The 17,014-nt window shown below is 46.8% G+C and overlaps 1 protein-coding gene across 1 annotated transcript in view; it reads right to left on the reverse strand.

The window, feature by feature from the left end:
* Positions 1–5,447: 5,447 nt before the first annotated feature.
* SDF4 (stromal cell derived factor 4) overlaps positions 5,448–17,014 on the reverse strand; it is a 51,688-nt gene continuing 40,121 nt past the window's right edge. Inside the window, exons 5-7 of the mRNA XM_075603657.1 lie at positions 15,171–15,329; positions 13,057–13,232; positions 5,448–12,615 (exon numbers count right to left, since the gene is read on the reverse strand). Coding sequence (XP_075459772.1) covers positions 12,439–12,615; positions 13,057–13,232; positions 15,171–15,329 — 512 coding nt within the window. The 3' untranslated portion in view covers positions 5,448–12,438. The remainder of the gene's footprint in view (positions 12,616–13,056; positions 13,233–15,170; positions 15,330–17,014) is intronic.

Consider the following 17,014-nt stretch of genomic DNA (forward strand, 5'->3'; position numbering starts at 1 on the left):
TCCTTTTCTTCAAGTCTCTCCAGGGCAACAGCTTACAGGTAAAGCTGCTCCTCCTGCTGGTGATCGGGCAAGAGAAGTTGTTTCTGGTATAAAGAAGGCATTTGCTTTCCATGAGCCCGTCATGCAGACTAACAAAGCATAAACAAGAACGCAGAACAAAAAGCATGGAGGGAACGTGCAAACAGTACCTTAACAGCCCCTATGTGTGGGTTGGTGGGAGGCGTTCCCTGTGTTTGGAGATATAAGCCCCTTCCGATCTAAGATTATATTCTACTGCAAATGTATTGATAATCTGAATGTTGTACGGGAGGTAGAATTTTTAAAATGTTTTTCTTGGATAAATAAAAATAATTCGAACTTAAAAGTTGACACATTTATTTCACAAAGATAGGATTGACTGCCTTGATCACACTTTACATTGCTTGAGATGTGTGCTCATGTTGATATATTTAGAAAACCCAAATGTGGGGAAATACACTGTATTACATTGGGAAATCGCTGTACACATTTGGCAGCCAGTTTGGCTACCTAAGAGGCCATATTAGCCTATAACAGGCCTGCACAACTCCAGTCCTCGAGAGCCGCAAACAGGCTAGGTTTTCAGGATATCCCTACTTCAGCATACTGAGCCACTAATTGAGTCAGCTGTGCTGGAGTTGGGATATCCTGAAAACCTGGCCTGTTTGCGGCCCTCGAGGACTAGAGTTGTGCAGGCCTGGCCTATAACATAGGCCGCCATCATGACTGGTAGGGGGCAACCAGCAGACTTTACCTTTAATATATGTACCATGCTGCCCCTACCTACCGTTACACAGTCATCTCCAGAAACCTCAAACATGTACGGATGCATGTGTGCTAAAATAAATTTGTTGTAACTATGTCCAGATGTCTAAAAACAAATGTGAGTGTGGGATCTGGAAATGGTTACAACATAAATAAACAATTATGATACAGTGTACGTTTTTTTTTTTAAACCTACTTACCTGTAGATGTGGGGGCGAACCACAGGACCCCATAAGGAACACATCAGGAAACACGTCACATCGGAGGAAAAACAAGGATTTAAATGATCCATGTTCCCAAACATTTTGTGATTCATCACAATGCCGACATTTCTCTGCATTTCCAGTTGCAGAAAAGGTGCCTATCGCAGGTGCAGACGTTTCGTGTGGTGTGTAAACGTGAAGTGTTATAGATTTCTAGGTCACAGCCAAAAGTCCCTTTGGGTCTCAATAGAGTGGGATATTACTCATTTTTAAAAAAAACATTTATATTTGTTGCAGATGCGACAGATCTTACTGTTCCCTGCGCGCCCGGGAAGATTAATGTTGCTGCGGATCACATTGAAAGGTATGGACACCCTGCCCCCCGCAGTGCTATCACGGCTGCCACGTCCCCCAGCGCTGCATTTCTTTCTGCGTTGTGGTTGCGGCGCTGAAAATGAAGAGTCTGGTCACATCTACGTATATAATAAGTGCCATATGAAATAAAGTTTTCTTCTCCCAATGGGACTCAATGCCCAGATGAGCTGACACTCTATGATTTTGCTGCCTGAGGCACAGGGAGATAAAGTGGCTCGCCCAACGTCACAAGGAGCCGACACCGGGAATTGAAGCAGGTTTTAAGCTTTGAAATTGTTTACAAAGTCTTTGTCTTTTCTCCCCTTCTCTATATTTCCACCCTTGTGTCTTTTTGGATATGTCTGATTAAGTGCCATTTGTGGGTGCTATGCACCCTTTACATCTTAATCCATTTTAACATGGACCCCTATAAACTTATGCCTGCCGCATTACACAGCTTTTCAGCTCTAGCCTAGGGTAAAGGAATGTATAGCCAGCAAATCTACTCATAGACAGCGGTTTCGACCTTTTGGGTCTCATCAGTTCGAGGTTGGTTGGGGTATTTTTTACTTGCAGTACACTGTATGGTGGAACATGTGTCACTATTTTTACCCACCATAACTTTTTTTAATGTCTTCTTATTACAAATATTCTTCCCATAATCAGAAGGCAGCTTCTAATGACATTCTGTGCAAATGAAGTGCTTTGTTTTAGCAGTAGCTTTCTTTGGCTTCACAGACACAACAGAAGATCCTGGGTCCTCTTTACAGTTCTGTAGTGGTAGACATACTGCATAGATGTATGCAGGTATCAGGCAAGTGAGCAATCCTCCTTAAGGAGCACCCCCTAAAGCTCCCTCTCCTGACCATACCTCCATAGCTAACCTATAGGACCACAATAATGTGAGCCTGCCTTTCAATTTAAAAAAAAAACCCCACCGTCCTCTGGCAGCTTGTACCGGGGGCAGACTCTCGGGTGAGGTTGCCTTCCACAAAGTACAGAAGTGGGGGGGAATTGGGATGTTAGATCGGAGCACCGTTATCTGCGAGAGGGGGCCGTCATCAGCTCACTTTCCCTCTCCCCTCCCTGCACCAGGTCTCTGTGCAGCCTGGAGGGACTTTGGGATAAAAAATAAAAAAAAAGCTCCAACTTGGCAGTGGAGGAAATGCCTCATATCTGTGTAACACCTCTACCGGCGGCCAATAGGAAAGGCCACACCAAACTGTCCCAATCTGTGTGCAGGTGATGCTCAGTTGTTACCTTAAATCTCAAGGTGCTGGTACTTCGTGCAGGGCTGGTATGCTTAGCACTAATAGAACAGGCGCCAGGAACTTTTCTTTAACTTTATTAACAGTCCGCATTTCAGGCAGCAACAGGACAGGTTTTCTTCGGCTACATGCAGACACTTTACACTCAGGTTTCCTCAACCATGAGGTTTGTAGGTAGAGTGGCTCTTTTTCAAGCCTTTCCTCTACTGCCTAAGACAGAGCTGGAACCTTCCTCCTGCAATTCTTAGCAGCCCCTCCAGGTCTCCTCAATGAGCCCTTGTGAAGAACCCACTTCCTACGGTGACAGAATCCTGATTTAGTGTAGTGTCTCAAGGGCCCCTATACTAGGAGACTTGCCCTAACCTAGAAAACAAGAAAACTTTGCTACCACCTGGCACATATATACAGAAGCATTTATTTTTGCCTCCTTCACTAACGTACTCTACGAGAGCCATGTATACATTCCTCCCATGCCATACACGGATCAAATGTTCAATACACTCTTCAGCTCTCGCAGGTACTGCACAGCATAACTTGGCCATATACTTTACCGCAGCATTTCGTACCCACCTATGGTGCGGTCTCGGCTCGCTGTATTACTTTATCTGGCACATATGGATATTCATACCCCTCAAATCTCTTCCAAAATAACTAATCGGCTCTATTAGCCCGAATTAAACGTTGGCTGTGAGGTGCACCAGGAAGAATCAATATTAAGGGTTCCTCAGTGGGAGGAGGAGTATTAGAAATGTCAGCTAGAACGACCTCACTGAAATAGATAAGATGGTCCATACTGTACAGCCTCTTAAGCAAAATCTCAGTCTCTCGTTTGTCGGTTTCCCACCAGTGCTCCACAGTATTGCCCTGCACACTAGTCATGCGGGTCTAATAAAGATGGGGCACGCACCCGTGAAACATGCAATTCCACCAGTTCGGGACAGGCAAAAGCTCTCTGTAGGTCAGGGGAAACGGGTCAAGAACCACAGGTCAGGGAGCTCTGTACCTACTGGGCCAGTCACGGATCGCAGTCCGTAGCTTAGCCTCTCCGTTGAATCTGGGCGATACTATTGTGGCAGGATTCCTTTTTAGTGTAGTGCCTCTAGGGTCGCTATACTGGGAGACTTGCCCTAACCTAGAGAACAAGAAAACGTATGCTGACCCGTTACAGGGCTAGGAGCCCTGGAGATCCCCTCAACACAGGTCCACCGAGGAAAGATATCCAGGTCCCAAACATTTATAACCTTTTCCCCACCCCCGTTGCTGGGCAGGAAAAGAGGTCTTACTACTAACTCATCCCATGATGGGGCTGATCTTTCCAGTACCTTCTGGAAACAAATAAACTAGCCAATCACCACCCTATGTCACTTGCAACATGAAATAAGTTACTCCACATTAGTTACAAACTAGGACCTGTAAGAGGAAGTAACCCCGTAACTGCCTGTAGAGGATGCACTAAGAAAAGTTTAGCATACCCCAATGCTACATACGAAACCAACTTTTCTTGTCCTATACCCCAGCTGATGAACTTTAGCCAATTTAGTGTTGTCATGGGGGGACCCTGAAGGAGAATTGGCTTTCCTGGAATTAAAAAAAATAAATAAATACTGGGGCAGACATTTTATTACAAAAAAAAAAAAATAGGTGATAGCCATAGATTTACAGATCATTTATTTAAATTTCTATTGGAATAATACAAACAAGCATGGAATTTGCATACTTTTAACAAAAATATTAATTCTTTTGAAAATGCCCCATAAATCAACATCAAATTACCTTAGCTTATATGTATGCTCCAATTTCTAAACCATCTGGGGTTCAATACACCAATTTATTCTCAATGCCCTCTTATTTTAGGGGGAGATTTCAATATGGTCTGTAATGTTGACATGGAAATACAGGGAACGTTATAGCCATTACTGAAATACTTTTGGGTCATGCAAACATTATCCAAACTTTGAAACTATGAGTACAGCTTTTCCTCTGTATCAGACGCTCTGCTTTCCGTTGGACGGCTTATTCAACGGCGCATAATGCAGTCCTCGGGACGCATTATCCGACGTTGGCACCGCTTATCCGACGCGGATTAACATGGACCCACAATCCGACGGTCTGTTATCCGACGGCGGTTTGCGGGATGGATTCTGGCGGATAAGTGAGGACCGCCTGTATTTCTAAAAGGAACCAAAAAAAAAAAAACACTTTGTGCAAAAGAATAGTTTACGGGTAGCTAATTCTTCTGATTAATTTTTGTGTCTGAGTGCGAAACCTTACAAAGAAACACAATGTAGTGTACAAAACAGAGTAGCAGGGCAAACAAGATACAGAACAGAAACACAGAATGAAAAATGTGATTTAGGTAACAGGACAGGGTATTCTCATCATTATTTGTTTAACCGTAACCATTGAAAATTGAAGATGATGAAGGATTCACATCAAGATCATACAAAAGGGAGCAGCAAAATAAACATTGCACCTTTCAAGGGGTATATAGTTATACACAACCACAGCATTAACGTTATTCCTAGCAGTTTAAGGTGATGTGACCACTTTAATAAGCGTTGTGTTCCAAAGATTGGTAGAGAGATACTGCAGGGTACACACGGTGTGTCCACTGCATAGCATGGAACCTCGAAGCACCAATGTGAAGATTGCATCAGATACAAGAGTTTAATTCACCCTACAATTCAATTGGTCAACAACAACAAAAACTCACGGGACTATGATATTTGTTAGGCCTCTTTTTGTACCACAGAGCTGTTTTGCTCCAAGAAAACGACAAAAAAAATGGCTTTCAAGCATCCATGTCACTTTTCAACACCCACCTTTGGTGATATATTGAATTTTTATATTTATATATTTATATATATATATATATATATCAGAGCGAAAGAAATATACTGCCAGAATACCAGAAGGGGGTAACATCTGTATAGACTAACTATAGCGCTAATAATCCCGTTTGCATGGAAGGCGTTATGGTAAAGTTCATTTGTACGAGATTTATACGGTGGTGAATTTTTCAAACTGTGAGTTTGTTACAAAAAAAAGCAGGAACTTAAAGACAGTTTGCACACTATTTAAACACAACCTCTTTAGGTTATAGACAATGTATTTAATGGTACAGCTAAACCCCGTTATAACGCGCCTCGTTATACCGCGATTCGGTTATAACGCGGTTTTCCCGTGGCTCCCGTTTTAAAAAAAAAATTCAAAAAAAATTTTTTTTTTCCATTTTTTTTTGCACACTGCACACACTGCACACACTGCACATACTCACTGCACACACACTGCTCATTGCTCACACTGCCACACTGCACACACTGCTCATTGCTCACACTGACACACTGCACACTGCACACACACTGCTCATTGCTCACACTGCACACACTGACACACTGCACACACACTGCACACTGCACACACACTGCTCATTGGACACACTGCACCCACACTGCACACTGCACACACACTGCTCATTGGACACACTGCACACACACTGCACACTGCACACACACTGCTCATTGGACACACTGCACACACACTGCACACTGCTCATTGCTCACACTGACACACTGCACACTGCACACACACTGCTCATTGCTCACACTGCACACACTGACACACTGCACACACACTGCTCATTGGACACACTGCACACACACTGCACACTGCACACACACTGCTCATTGGACACACTGCACACACACTGCACACTGCACACACACTGCTCATTGCTCACACTGCACACACTGACACACTGCACACACACTGCTCATTGGACACACTGCACACACACTGCACACTGCACATTGCTCACACTGCACACACTGACACACTGCACACACACTGTACACTGCACACACACTCCTCATTGCTCACACTGCACACACACTCACACACACTCACTTACAGACACTCACACACACTCACACACACTTACGCACACGCACACACACTCACACACACTTACGCACACTCACACACACTCACACACACTTAGACACTCACAGACACTCACAGACACTCACACACACTTACACACACTTACACACTCACAGACACTCACACACACTTACACACACTTACACACACTTACACTCACAGACACTCACACACACACTTACACACACTTACACACACACTCAGACACTTACACACACTCACACCCACATACACACACCCATATACACACACACACTTTCTCTCCCATATATACATACACACACACACTCTCTCACTCTACACAGACGGGGGGTGGGGTCGGAGCACAGGAAAGGCCGCGACCAGCACCACCACCCGCTCCCCCCCCTCCTCCCGCGCAGGCAGCGGGAGCGCCAGGGACAGCGGTGGGGAGAAGAAACCCCCCGCTACCACCTCCATGCAGGCAGCGGGATCTGAGGTAAGCGGCGACCTGAGGGACATCCCCGCTCTCATCTCCTGCCCCGCGGGCTGTCACGCGGTGACAGGGGGAAGCGGGGACAGGAGGGACATCCCCGCTCCCATCTCCTGCCCTGCGGCCTGTCACACGGTGACAGGGGGAAGCGGGGACAGGAGGGACATCCCCGCTCCCATCTCCTGCCCCGCGGCCTGTCCCGCGGTGACAGGGGGAAGCGGGGACAGGAGGGACATCCCCGCTCCCATCTCCTGCCCCGCGGCCTGTCCCGCGGTGACAGGGGGAAGCGGGGAGCTGAGGGACATGCCCGCTCCCATCTCCTGTCCCGCGGGATGAATATGCGCTAAAGCGCGGCGGCCATTTTTTTTCTCGCGACCCCGTTAGTAACGCGGTGGTCTCGGGGTGGACCCCGAGACCCGCGTTATAACGGGGTTTAGCTGTACCTGTCTGAGGAGCTATCCTTGGTTAGACAACTGCACACAAGTGTACCTGGGCCACAAACAGATTTTAAGATCAGTTGTTTTCCACTGAAGCTGTATAACTACTTTCCAAAGCTTGCAAAGGCTACAAAAAAATGCTGTTTTTTTCAGGCACCAAGTTCCAAGGAACTGTAAAATACACAGAGAGAGCAATTTGCATTTACACAAGCAGAGCTTTCCCCATTTACAGTAAAAAAATAAAATTATATATATATATATATATATATATATATTATGGTATTTTCTAGGTTTCCATATGTCAAAAGTCACCAAAACAATTACTGCGAGAGCTCTGAACTTTGTTACAGACCTCAGACACAAGATATTGAAAGTGAGATGGACTTAAAGCTGCAGTTCAGGCAATATCCTGCATGTGTGGGTTTTTTTAATAAATCAGTTCTGTAGTAAGAAAAAATACTTTTAGCATTTTCTGTTTAAAAAAACAACAACTTTGAAAGACCAATTTTCTTGTATTCTATTTTAACAAGCATGCTTGTTCCTATAGCAACGATTTACATTCCCCATATTTAAAGATGTCGCCAAACTTTGCCGATCAATAGACGGAGAACGAATTGACCGGCAGCTATGCAGTTTTTTAGGTAAGTAGAGATTGCCCACATGAAACTATTGGAAGTTTAAAAAAAAAACGGGAACCTGAACTGCAGCTTTAAGCTTTGCAAAGTGATGCGCCCCCCCCCACCCCCCCAAAAAAGAAAAACATATAAACAATGGAAGCGAGAAGCAGGGTAATTCACATAATGTAGCAACACTGGGACTGCTTGGTTTCCACTGTATTTACCACACAACAGTTGAGTCTGTTAACTGGAAATACAATACCTGCAAATATAGATAGAGCATATATTGAGTTTTATTTTAGTTACCAATTAACCCTATAGGTATCACATTACAGAACCTTGGCATGTGTGCCTTTAAGAGCCTTATGTTAAACCTCTAAATTCTATATCGTCCGCAAACCCCTATTGAGTTGACTGCTGCTTCAGACCATATAGAATTACCCCCAGAGCCCCCTAGTGTCCTTAGGGCTAAAGATAATAAGAACATTAGGATATAACCACAAATCAGAAGCATATCCTGACATTAAAGTGGCTTTCTAGATGAAGGCATTCATCAAACCAGACCCCGACATATCGAAACAGACTAATTCAATGGCATAACCATTATTTCCAAATATGTCAGGCACTGAATTATCATCAAATACTTCACAATGAACATAACAGGAAATGTGATCACAACCGACAGTGCAAATGCAAACGTTTTACTTCCATCTACAAGAGATGGCAGCAGCTTAACCCCGGGGAAACGGCCTAGGACACATTACTAATTTCATGCAGACTTCTTGTATGATACACCAATAGTGTTTGTGCAAGAGTGTACTGTTATGAATTGCTGGTTTCACGTGGATCTAAAGGATTAAGGCGCAGATTTACTGAACAGTGCTAAGCCATAGGGGACCTTACAAGTCATTCAAATGAACTAAACATTAGAGCTCTCAAAGATTACCACCACCAGTCAATACGGCCCAAAGTGTTGTGCTTTCACTCTCAACTTTAAATGTCCCTCACATCATAAACCTAAAACGGGGGCAACTTTAGCATTAGTCCTAAGCGCACCTGACTAACCATCTTAAGAAGGTGCATCTTTGGATAAGTCACTTCATCTGAAATATATTTTTTCTTAACATTTTTGGGTGACCGTGACACTTTTCACTGGGACATGACATCTTCATGTAGGTGGACACTGTAGCTGAACAAGCAATGGTGACCACCAAGATCGGCTCCTTTTACATCATGTGAACCCTGATGTTAATATCTCCAGTATTACTCTTCCACTCCGGCACAGATCCACACACGTGTGCCAAGCTTTAGCATGCCTTTACTCCTCTTCATTTGAAATGGGAGTAAAGACATGCTTAAGTTTAGCACCCCTTTTGTAGATCTGGGACTTAATCTTTACAAAGCAACAAGACGTGTATTGGATACATTTTCTTATCGATTATTGTAGATTTTACATGAGCTGCGTGGGCAGGCACTGCGAAATGTCTGCATCAATCTGCAGACAAGCTGAGGAATGGTTTGTTCATGCGCTTTGGAGATCTCACAGGTCTTTCCACTGTAAAAGGTTACATATGAGCTTTTCAAGAACCTACATCTACAAAGAGCTTTTACAGGGGAGAGAGGGGGGGGAGAGAGAGAGAGAGAAGGACAGAGAGAAGGGGGAGAGAGAAGGGGAGAGCTTACATATGGACAAAAGTTTATTGGTATAATAATATAAAAACCTCGAGATGGGCACACTCACAAGGGTGGCAGGGAAAAGCGCATTGTGAGATGAAATCTCATAATGGAGGGATGGTCAGAAGGTCCGGTGTCATGCAGGCGCCAATAGCCGAGGGGAAGCAATAGCTGGTAGCGGGGGAGTGTGTGACAGCTGGGACCTCCGCCGAACTTCCAGGAGACGTTAGCGTGGTGACGTGACACACCGAGAGGTGCTGTCCCAACGCGTTTCATCTGGGTTTGCTGCGGCTACATACAGGACTCTGGTCTACGGCTGCAGGGACGCGAGTGGCGATTGCTGCTTGACGCCGAACCTTCTGACCATGCCTCCATTATGAGATTTCATCTCAAAATGCACTTTAATCTGCCACCCTTGTGAGAGTGCCTCTCTCGTCTTTTATTTTTGTACAAATACATTTTTATCCAGATTTACGCAATGATGTACGCACCTCACTCCCTTTTTCATAGATACCCTACGGATATCGTTCATCTGTCGAAAGCTTCTGAACTACCATTGCGACCAAGATGCCTTGAACTGTTTATCCATCATTTTGGACACTTCACAAAGACGTTTCCAGCACGTTGTTTCACCTTCCACTTTTGGTTTGATTCACCAAATTGCTTTGCACTTTTCACTTTAAGTTTGAACTATACCTATCCCTCATTAGCACTTGTCACATGCTTATTTAAGTTCACATTTCACAATTTATATATATTATTTTACAAGTGTAAATAAAAAACTTTGACAAATTACCACAAAGTCTGGCCCAGCTATTGGATACTGAAATCTTATCTTTCAAGAAAGGAAACCAGCGATACCTTGCAGCCACTGTAACACCCATTGCTTCACTGATTTACAAGCTCTCACTTCTGTTTCCAGCATTCTGGTGTCTGCTATGTTTCTACACTAGAACATTATTCCTGCTCTTGCAATGGGTGGGCTCATGTTTAATTATATACATCATTGTTACAAATGCACTTTTCTTTGCAGCTACCAGTTAACACGTACACTGGAACTGGCTTTGAAATGTGCATTGTGAGGCTCTGTCATGACAGTGAAACTGGTAACCACATGGCTATCAAAGCCGATTTGGCTCTATCAGTCAATGTAAAATATTTTGTAGACATACTGCATGTCAGCCTAAGGCTGCGCTTATAGTGCCGGCGACAGCGACGTCGCGTTAAAACAAATGCATTGTCGTGGTTGCCGGCGCTTATAGTGGACGCGACGGAGCGACAGCGCTACCAAAAATCTGGTAGTCAGTAGTATTTGATTTTTGGAGAGACGGTCTCCACCTGTGAATGGCTATAAGCCAATCAAGAGAGCTTCTCCGCCCCTCTGCCTTCCCCCTTGCTGATGTCACTGGCCTTGTAGCCAGCGACGTCTCCCAAACATTATAACATTCGCAATGGCGAATGTTGTCGTCATCGGTCGCGTCGCTGCCTGTATAAGCGCAGCCCAGTTTTGAGTTATTTAATATAATGTATATAGCTTGTGTTTGCAGTGGCACTTCCCCTTTGGATATTCAGCTGTTCTTGTGCATAAGTGTTAATGGGTTTCTGCAGGTCAAGCCCATGTGAACCTTATATTACAGACTTGTTACAGGAAGCAGGGAAGGGGAAGACGAGGGAAGGGGAAGACGAGGGAAGTCATGAAAAACTCCAAGTTAAATCTTTTTTTTTTTGGTTGGGAATTTTGTAAGCCGTGACTTGCGAGAGAGAAGCAAAAACCACAATATCATTACCAGTTTCATGCCTGGAAAAGGAAGTAAGAAACTCGACCAGACAGCTTCTTTTTGCCGTGTGTAAGTGACCACGCGGGTTATTTATGAAACTGAGATAGTCATGTTCTGGGCACTGTCGCATGGAATCTGCTATTGGACATTAATGGTAGTTTCTGTACTATAATGACATGGATCAGTATTATCGCAACAACCCCCCCAGACAAAGAGGTGCAGTAATTCTGATTCAGTTGATTTTTGTCCTCGCTGTATAATCCATATTATGCTCAGATACACATACTATACTTTGGCTTTAACCTCCCTAATGCGAAAATGTATCCTATTATTTTTTGGGTGGTTAATAGAACACAAAGCATTTTTTTTTTGCTACAAAACAGGTCCCTTTGCTCCCGCTCTGCAGCCGATAAGACTTGGCAATACACGCTTTGCATGGTCTATTGACCTCAATGTCCACAGCCAAGCCATGAAACCAGAGACTCCTCTGAGAGGCTTAATAACAAACAAATACTCTCTGCTATAATATACATTAAGTGGACGGCTCCTTCAATGTGAAATCCCAGTATTATAGCCCTTTGTGCAATGCTAGAGCTGGGTTACCCTTATGCCATAGAGAAGGCGGGGTTAGCAGACAGTAACCCAACTCCTGCAGTTGCTCTCTGCAATTATTTCCAATGGCGAAAGCACTGAAGCAAATAAAAGCCAGGGTTATCATCACTTATGTGCAAATTCTGGCATGAAAGTAGCTTGTGGTGGGTAATGAGATAACCCCACACAATACTGCACACTAAGAACACAGGTAGGAGTAGCAGCAAAACTTGTGTAGCCCCTCTTCCCATTAGCCTACAAGAGAAATCCTTTACCCATCACTATAGTTCCTCCAGCTAAAGGGGAGAGGGATTATCTGGACGAAAAGGACATAGGAGACTCAGAACTCCTCATGAACATTGCGGGCATAGTCCATAAGCTTGCTGCCCGTGAAATACTCGCTATACTTCTGGATCTCTTCCATCCCCAAGTGGTGATCTTGGTTTTCATCAGCCACGGCTATCATCTGCTTGGCTTCATTAAGAGCGTTGTACTCATTCATAGGATCCATGTATTCCTACACAAAACAAAAGAACAACTTACATGTCGGCTGGGATCTGTAACCTGCCCATTTTACTTTTTGGGACTATTGGTGAGGTTAATGTGTCCAGGTTGTATTGAATGTATCACATGAGAACTATGGATCCAAAAGAAGAATGCTTGCTACAAGAGTAACAATACTTCCTTCATCTTGCACTGATACTACCAATGTGTGTCTTCTGAGACCACTTCTTTCTCACCTTTAACAGTAGCAGTATCCAGTGAAGGCCAGAGCAGACTCAAGGGCAGATTACCCGAGGTCAAAAAAAGTCAAAATACTTTAAAGTACACACACGGCAGATCTGCTATTATTTTGAATACCGTGCCTTCTCCACATATACACAACAACAAATAGGTTGAATTTGATGGACATTTCTCTTTTTCAACCTCATCTCCTATGTAACACGTTCTCCCTCACCTCAAGCTCGTCCATTGTGACAATGCCATCATGATTGGCATCAATAACGTCTTCAAACTCCTTTTTCCTGTCTCGCACCCAGTCGTCGTCAATATCTTGGGCCTGCTGGTTTTCCACGGTACCCACGGGAAGAGAAATGAACTCGGAGAGGGTCAGCTTCTTATCTCCGTCCTGATCTGCATGAAAAAAATATATGGTGGTGGCTTCAGAGGAACGGTGTATTTTAAAGAGATATCCCTAAACCTAAGATTATTTCCAGAGTTCAAAACATCTTATTCTTTCGGCGAGGGAGACCGTAGCACAATCAAGAAACCAGCTGCCATCCTATTGCTAGAAACCGTGACTGCCGGATCGTACAATGTACCCCCACAATGTTTCATCCCCGCTTAAACCGATATTGTTACTAAAGGATTAAGATCAAGGTCTGCCGTGAGCCATTGTTTCAGTAGTCTCTTAGCTGCCGGAGGGGCCAACAACATGTTGCAAAGCAGCACGATTTTGCCTTTTGCGCATCAAAAGGGCCGATTCTGACGTATTGTGAAGAACTAGTTTCATTTATCAAAGGAAAGGGGGGCAGGAGGAGGGTACGTGCAGCCCTCCATATTACAGACTTTAAGCGAGTCCATTTAGACCAGGGGTGAGCAACTGCAGTCCTCTAGGGCCACTAACAGTTCCGATTTTCAGGATCTCTGCTTCAGCACAGGTGGCTCAAAGACTGAACCACCTGTGCTGAAGCAGGGCTATCCTGAAAACCTGACCTGTTGGTGGTCCTTGAGGACTGGAGTTGCCCACTGATTTATACTGACCACCATGAACCACCATTGGCTGAAAAACAGTAACAAAAATGTGTTTTCTACAGCCGGTTCGCCCAGCGACAGTGCGGTAACCTTTAACAGCTGGCTGCCATAAGAAATGTTTCCACGCTTTTCCCCCTCCGGTACTCTCTGAGGTGGGAGCACAATGGTCTCCTTTAATAATACAACAAAACTAAAAAGTGCACTGCAACTTTAATATAGAAAACAGGGTTGAAAAAAAAAAAAAAAAAACCCCCATGTTTAAGAGAATAAACATTAAAAATGTCCCTGCAAAGGGACGAAAACACTGACATTTTAGTCACGTTTCTTTTTCAGCGAGTTCCTGTTTTTCTTTTACTATGGGTGTGAAAGATGAAAGAATCAGCATTACATGTCAATGTGAGAACTCGAGAGCTCAGGGGAAGGTGTTGTGATAGGGGCTACAGAGCAGAGACGCTGAGTCAGAGAGAAGAAAAGGTGCAGAGTCAGGGGGTTTGCAGACTTTCAGGTAGTCAGCAGAGATTGCAGAGCTGTTTCTATCAGCACACGGTTCTCAAATCCCCAGCCAGGTGACTCATCAAATATTCAGAAGTAGTGGGGTGCTGAAGTGGTAAAAAGCTTGCATTATTTGTGCTATACTAAAGCAATAACAGAGCAGGGTATTTTTCCACGGTATGACCGGGTCCGCCAGGCTCTGCCCATTATGAGAGACACTTTTTCCCCCCGGTGCATGCGCCGACTCCTCAGCTGCCACATTAGGAGTGGGAGCTGGCACCCCATCAATGTAAGATGAAACAGGGACAACTTTCAGATACCACTTCAACATCACACATGGCCTTCCTTCTATTGACCAAAGTGGGCCAGGGAGCAAATATACGACGGCCGAGTTCATGGTGCACGCGCGCTACGGAGCGCATGGCCTCGTGCGCCTGTCAGCCGAGCGATCTGCGGACTACAGATCCTCGCGACGGGGAGGCGTGGCTGATGACATCACGGAGCTGGTTCGCCCTCACTGGGTGAACTGTACACGTCACCCGGCCGTTGCCGAGACGACGACAAAAAAAAATGTTGTCTCGTCACAAAATAGCCGCGCCGTCGCTCACGTGCACACAGTGGACGTTCCCATGGACCTCAATGTGTTTGATTGCGCCGCTCGCGCTGTCGCTCTAAGCATAAGAGTGAGGCCTAAGAGTACGAATTCCAGAGAAGAGAATTGAGAAGAGAAGCTGAACCTCCAAGCCAGGATCCAGGAAGTAGTGGTGTACCAAAGCCAGGCTGAATCAGAAAAGGATTTCTCCCCACGGAGCCACCTCTGCTCACCTAGGTCCCGGATAATCTCTTTCACCATGAATTTGAGCATCCCGCGGCTGTGCTCCGGGTGCAGGAAAGACAGAAATTCCTCTTCAGTCAGGAGTAGATCAGCGGGGGGGTTGTCTGCCTGGAACCAGCGGTCCTTCAAGTTATCCAAGACTTCTTGTGCTGTGGAAGCATAGACATGGCTATTGCAATATGTGAATTATACAGAAGTATACAGATTACCAACAGATTGTCTTAAGGCGATAACCGATTACCGTCATTTTTTTACCGTCTATGTACCTGCTGGCGTTATACCAAAAATATACATACATAATCCATCAATCTTTGACTGCCACCATTAAAATAGGTCTCCATCTCGAAGGAAAAAATATAACTTCCAACCAAATATTCTGCTCTGTGACTAAACACACGAAGATATTGCAATTCACTGAAAAATATATTATTTAAATGTTGTTCAATGGAGAGAGATCACTTAAAAAAAAGAAATAAATAAATTGTGGGGGAGAATAGTCAATCCATTAGCATTAGCATGGAATGCAAGAGCGGGGGTAACGAGAGCAGGGGGGGGGTAACGAGAGCAGGGGGGGGTAACGAGAGCAGGGGGGGTAACGAGAGCAGGGGGGGTAACGAGAGCAGGGGACAACGGACAACGGACGAGAGCGGGGGGGCGGGGGACAACGGACGAGAGCGGGGGGGCGGGGGACAACGGACGAGAGTGGGGGGGCGGGGGACAACGGACGAGAGCGGGGGGACGACGGACGAGAGCGGGGGGCGGGGGACAATGGACGAGAGCGGGGGGGGCGGGGGACAACGGACGAGAGCGGGGGGACGGGGGACAACGGACGAGAGCGGGGGGACGACGGACGAGAGCGGGGGGACGACGGACGAGAGCGGGGGGACGACGGACGAGAGCGGGGGGCGGGGGACAACGGACGAGAGTGGGGGGGGGGGGGGGACAACGGACGTGAGCGGGGGGGCGGGGGACAACGGACGAGAGCGGGGGGACGACGGACGAGAGCGGGGGGACAACGGACGAGAGCGGGGGGGCGGGGGACAACGGACGAGAGCGGGGGGACAACGGACGAGAGCGGGGGGACGACGGACGAGAGCGGGGGGCGGGGGACAACGGACGAGAGCTGCGGGCGGGGGACAACGGACGAGAGCTAGGGGCGGGGGACAACGGACGAGAGCTGGGGGCGGGGGACAACGGACGAGAGCTAGGGGCGGGGGACAACGGACGAGAGCTAGGGGCGGGGGACAACGGACGAGAGCTGGGGGCGGGGGACAACGGACGAGAGCGGGGGGACGACGGACGAGAGCGGGGGGCGGGGGACAACGGACAAGAGCGGGGGGGCGGGGGACAACAGACGAGAGCGGGAGGGCGGGGGAAAACGGACGAGAGAGGGGGGCGGGGGACAACGGACGAGAGCGAGGGGGCGGGGGACAACGGACGAGAGCGAGGGGGCGGGGGACAACAGACGAGAGCAGGGGGGCGGGGGACAACGGACGAGAGCGGGGGGGGGGGCGGGGGACTACGGACGAGAGCGGGGGGGCGGGAGACAACTGACGAGAGCAGGGGGGCGGGGGACAACGGACGAGAGCGGGGGGGGGGGGCGGGGGACAACGGACGAGAGCGGGGGGGGCGGGGCACAACGGAGGAGAGCGGGGGGGGCGGGGGACAACGGACGAGAGCGGGGGGCGGGGGACAACAGACGAGAGCGGGAGTGCGGGAGACAACGGACGAGAGTGGTGGGGCGGGCACAACGGACGAGAGCGGGGGGGCGGGGGACAACGGACGAGAGCGGGGGGCAACGGACGAGAGCGGAGGGGCGGGGGACAACGGACGA

This window comes from Ascaphus truei, chromosome 6 (assembly GCF_040206685.1).
Source record: "Ascaphus truei isolate aAscTru1 chromosome 6, aAscTru1.hap1, whole genome shotgun sequence".
Lineage (NCBI taxonomy): Eukaryota > Metazoa > Chordata > Amphibia > Anura > Ascaphidae > Ascaphus > Ascaphus truei.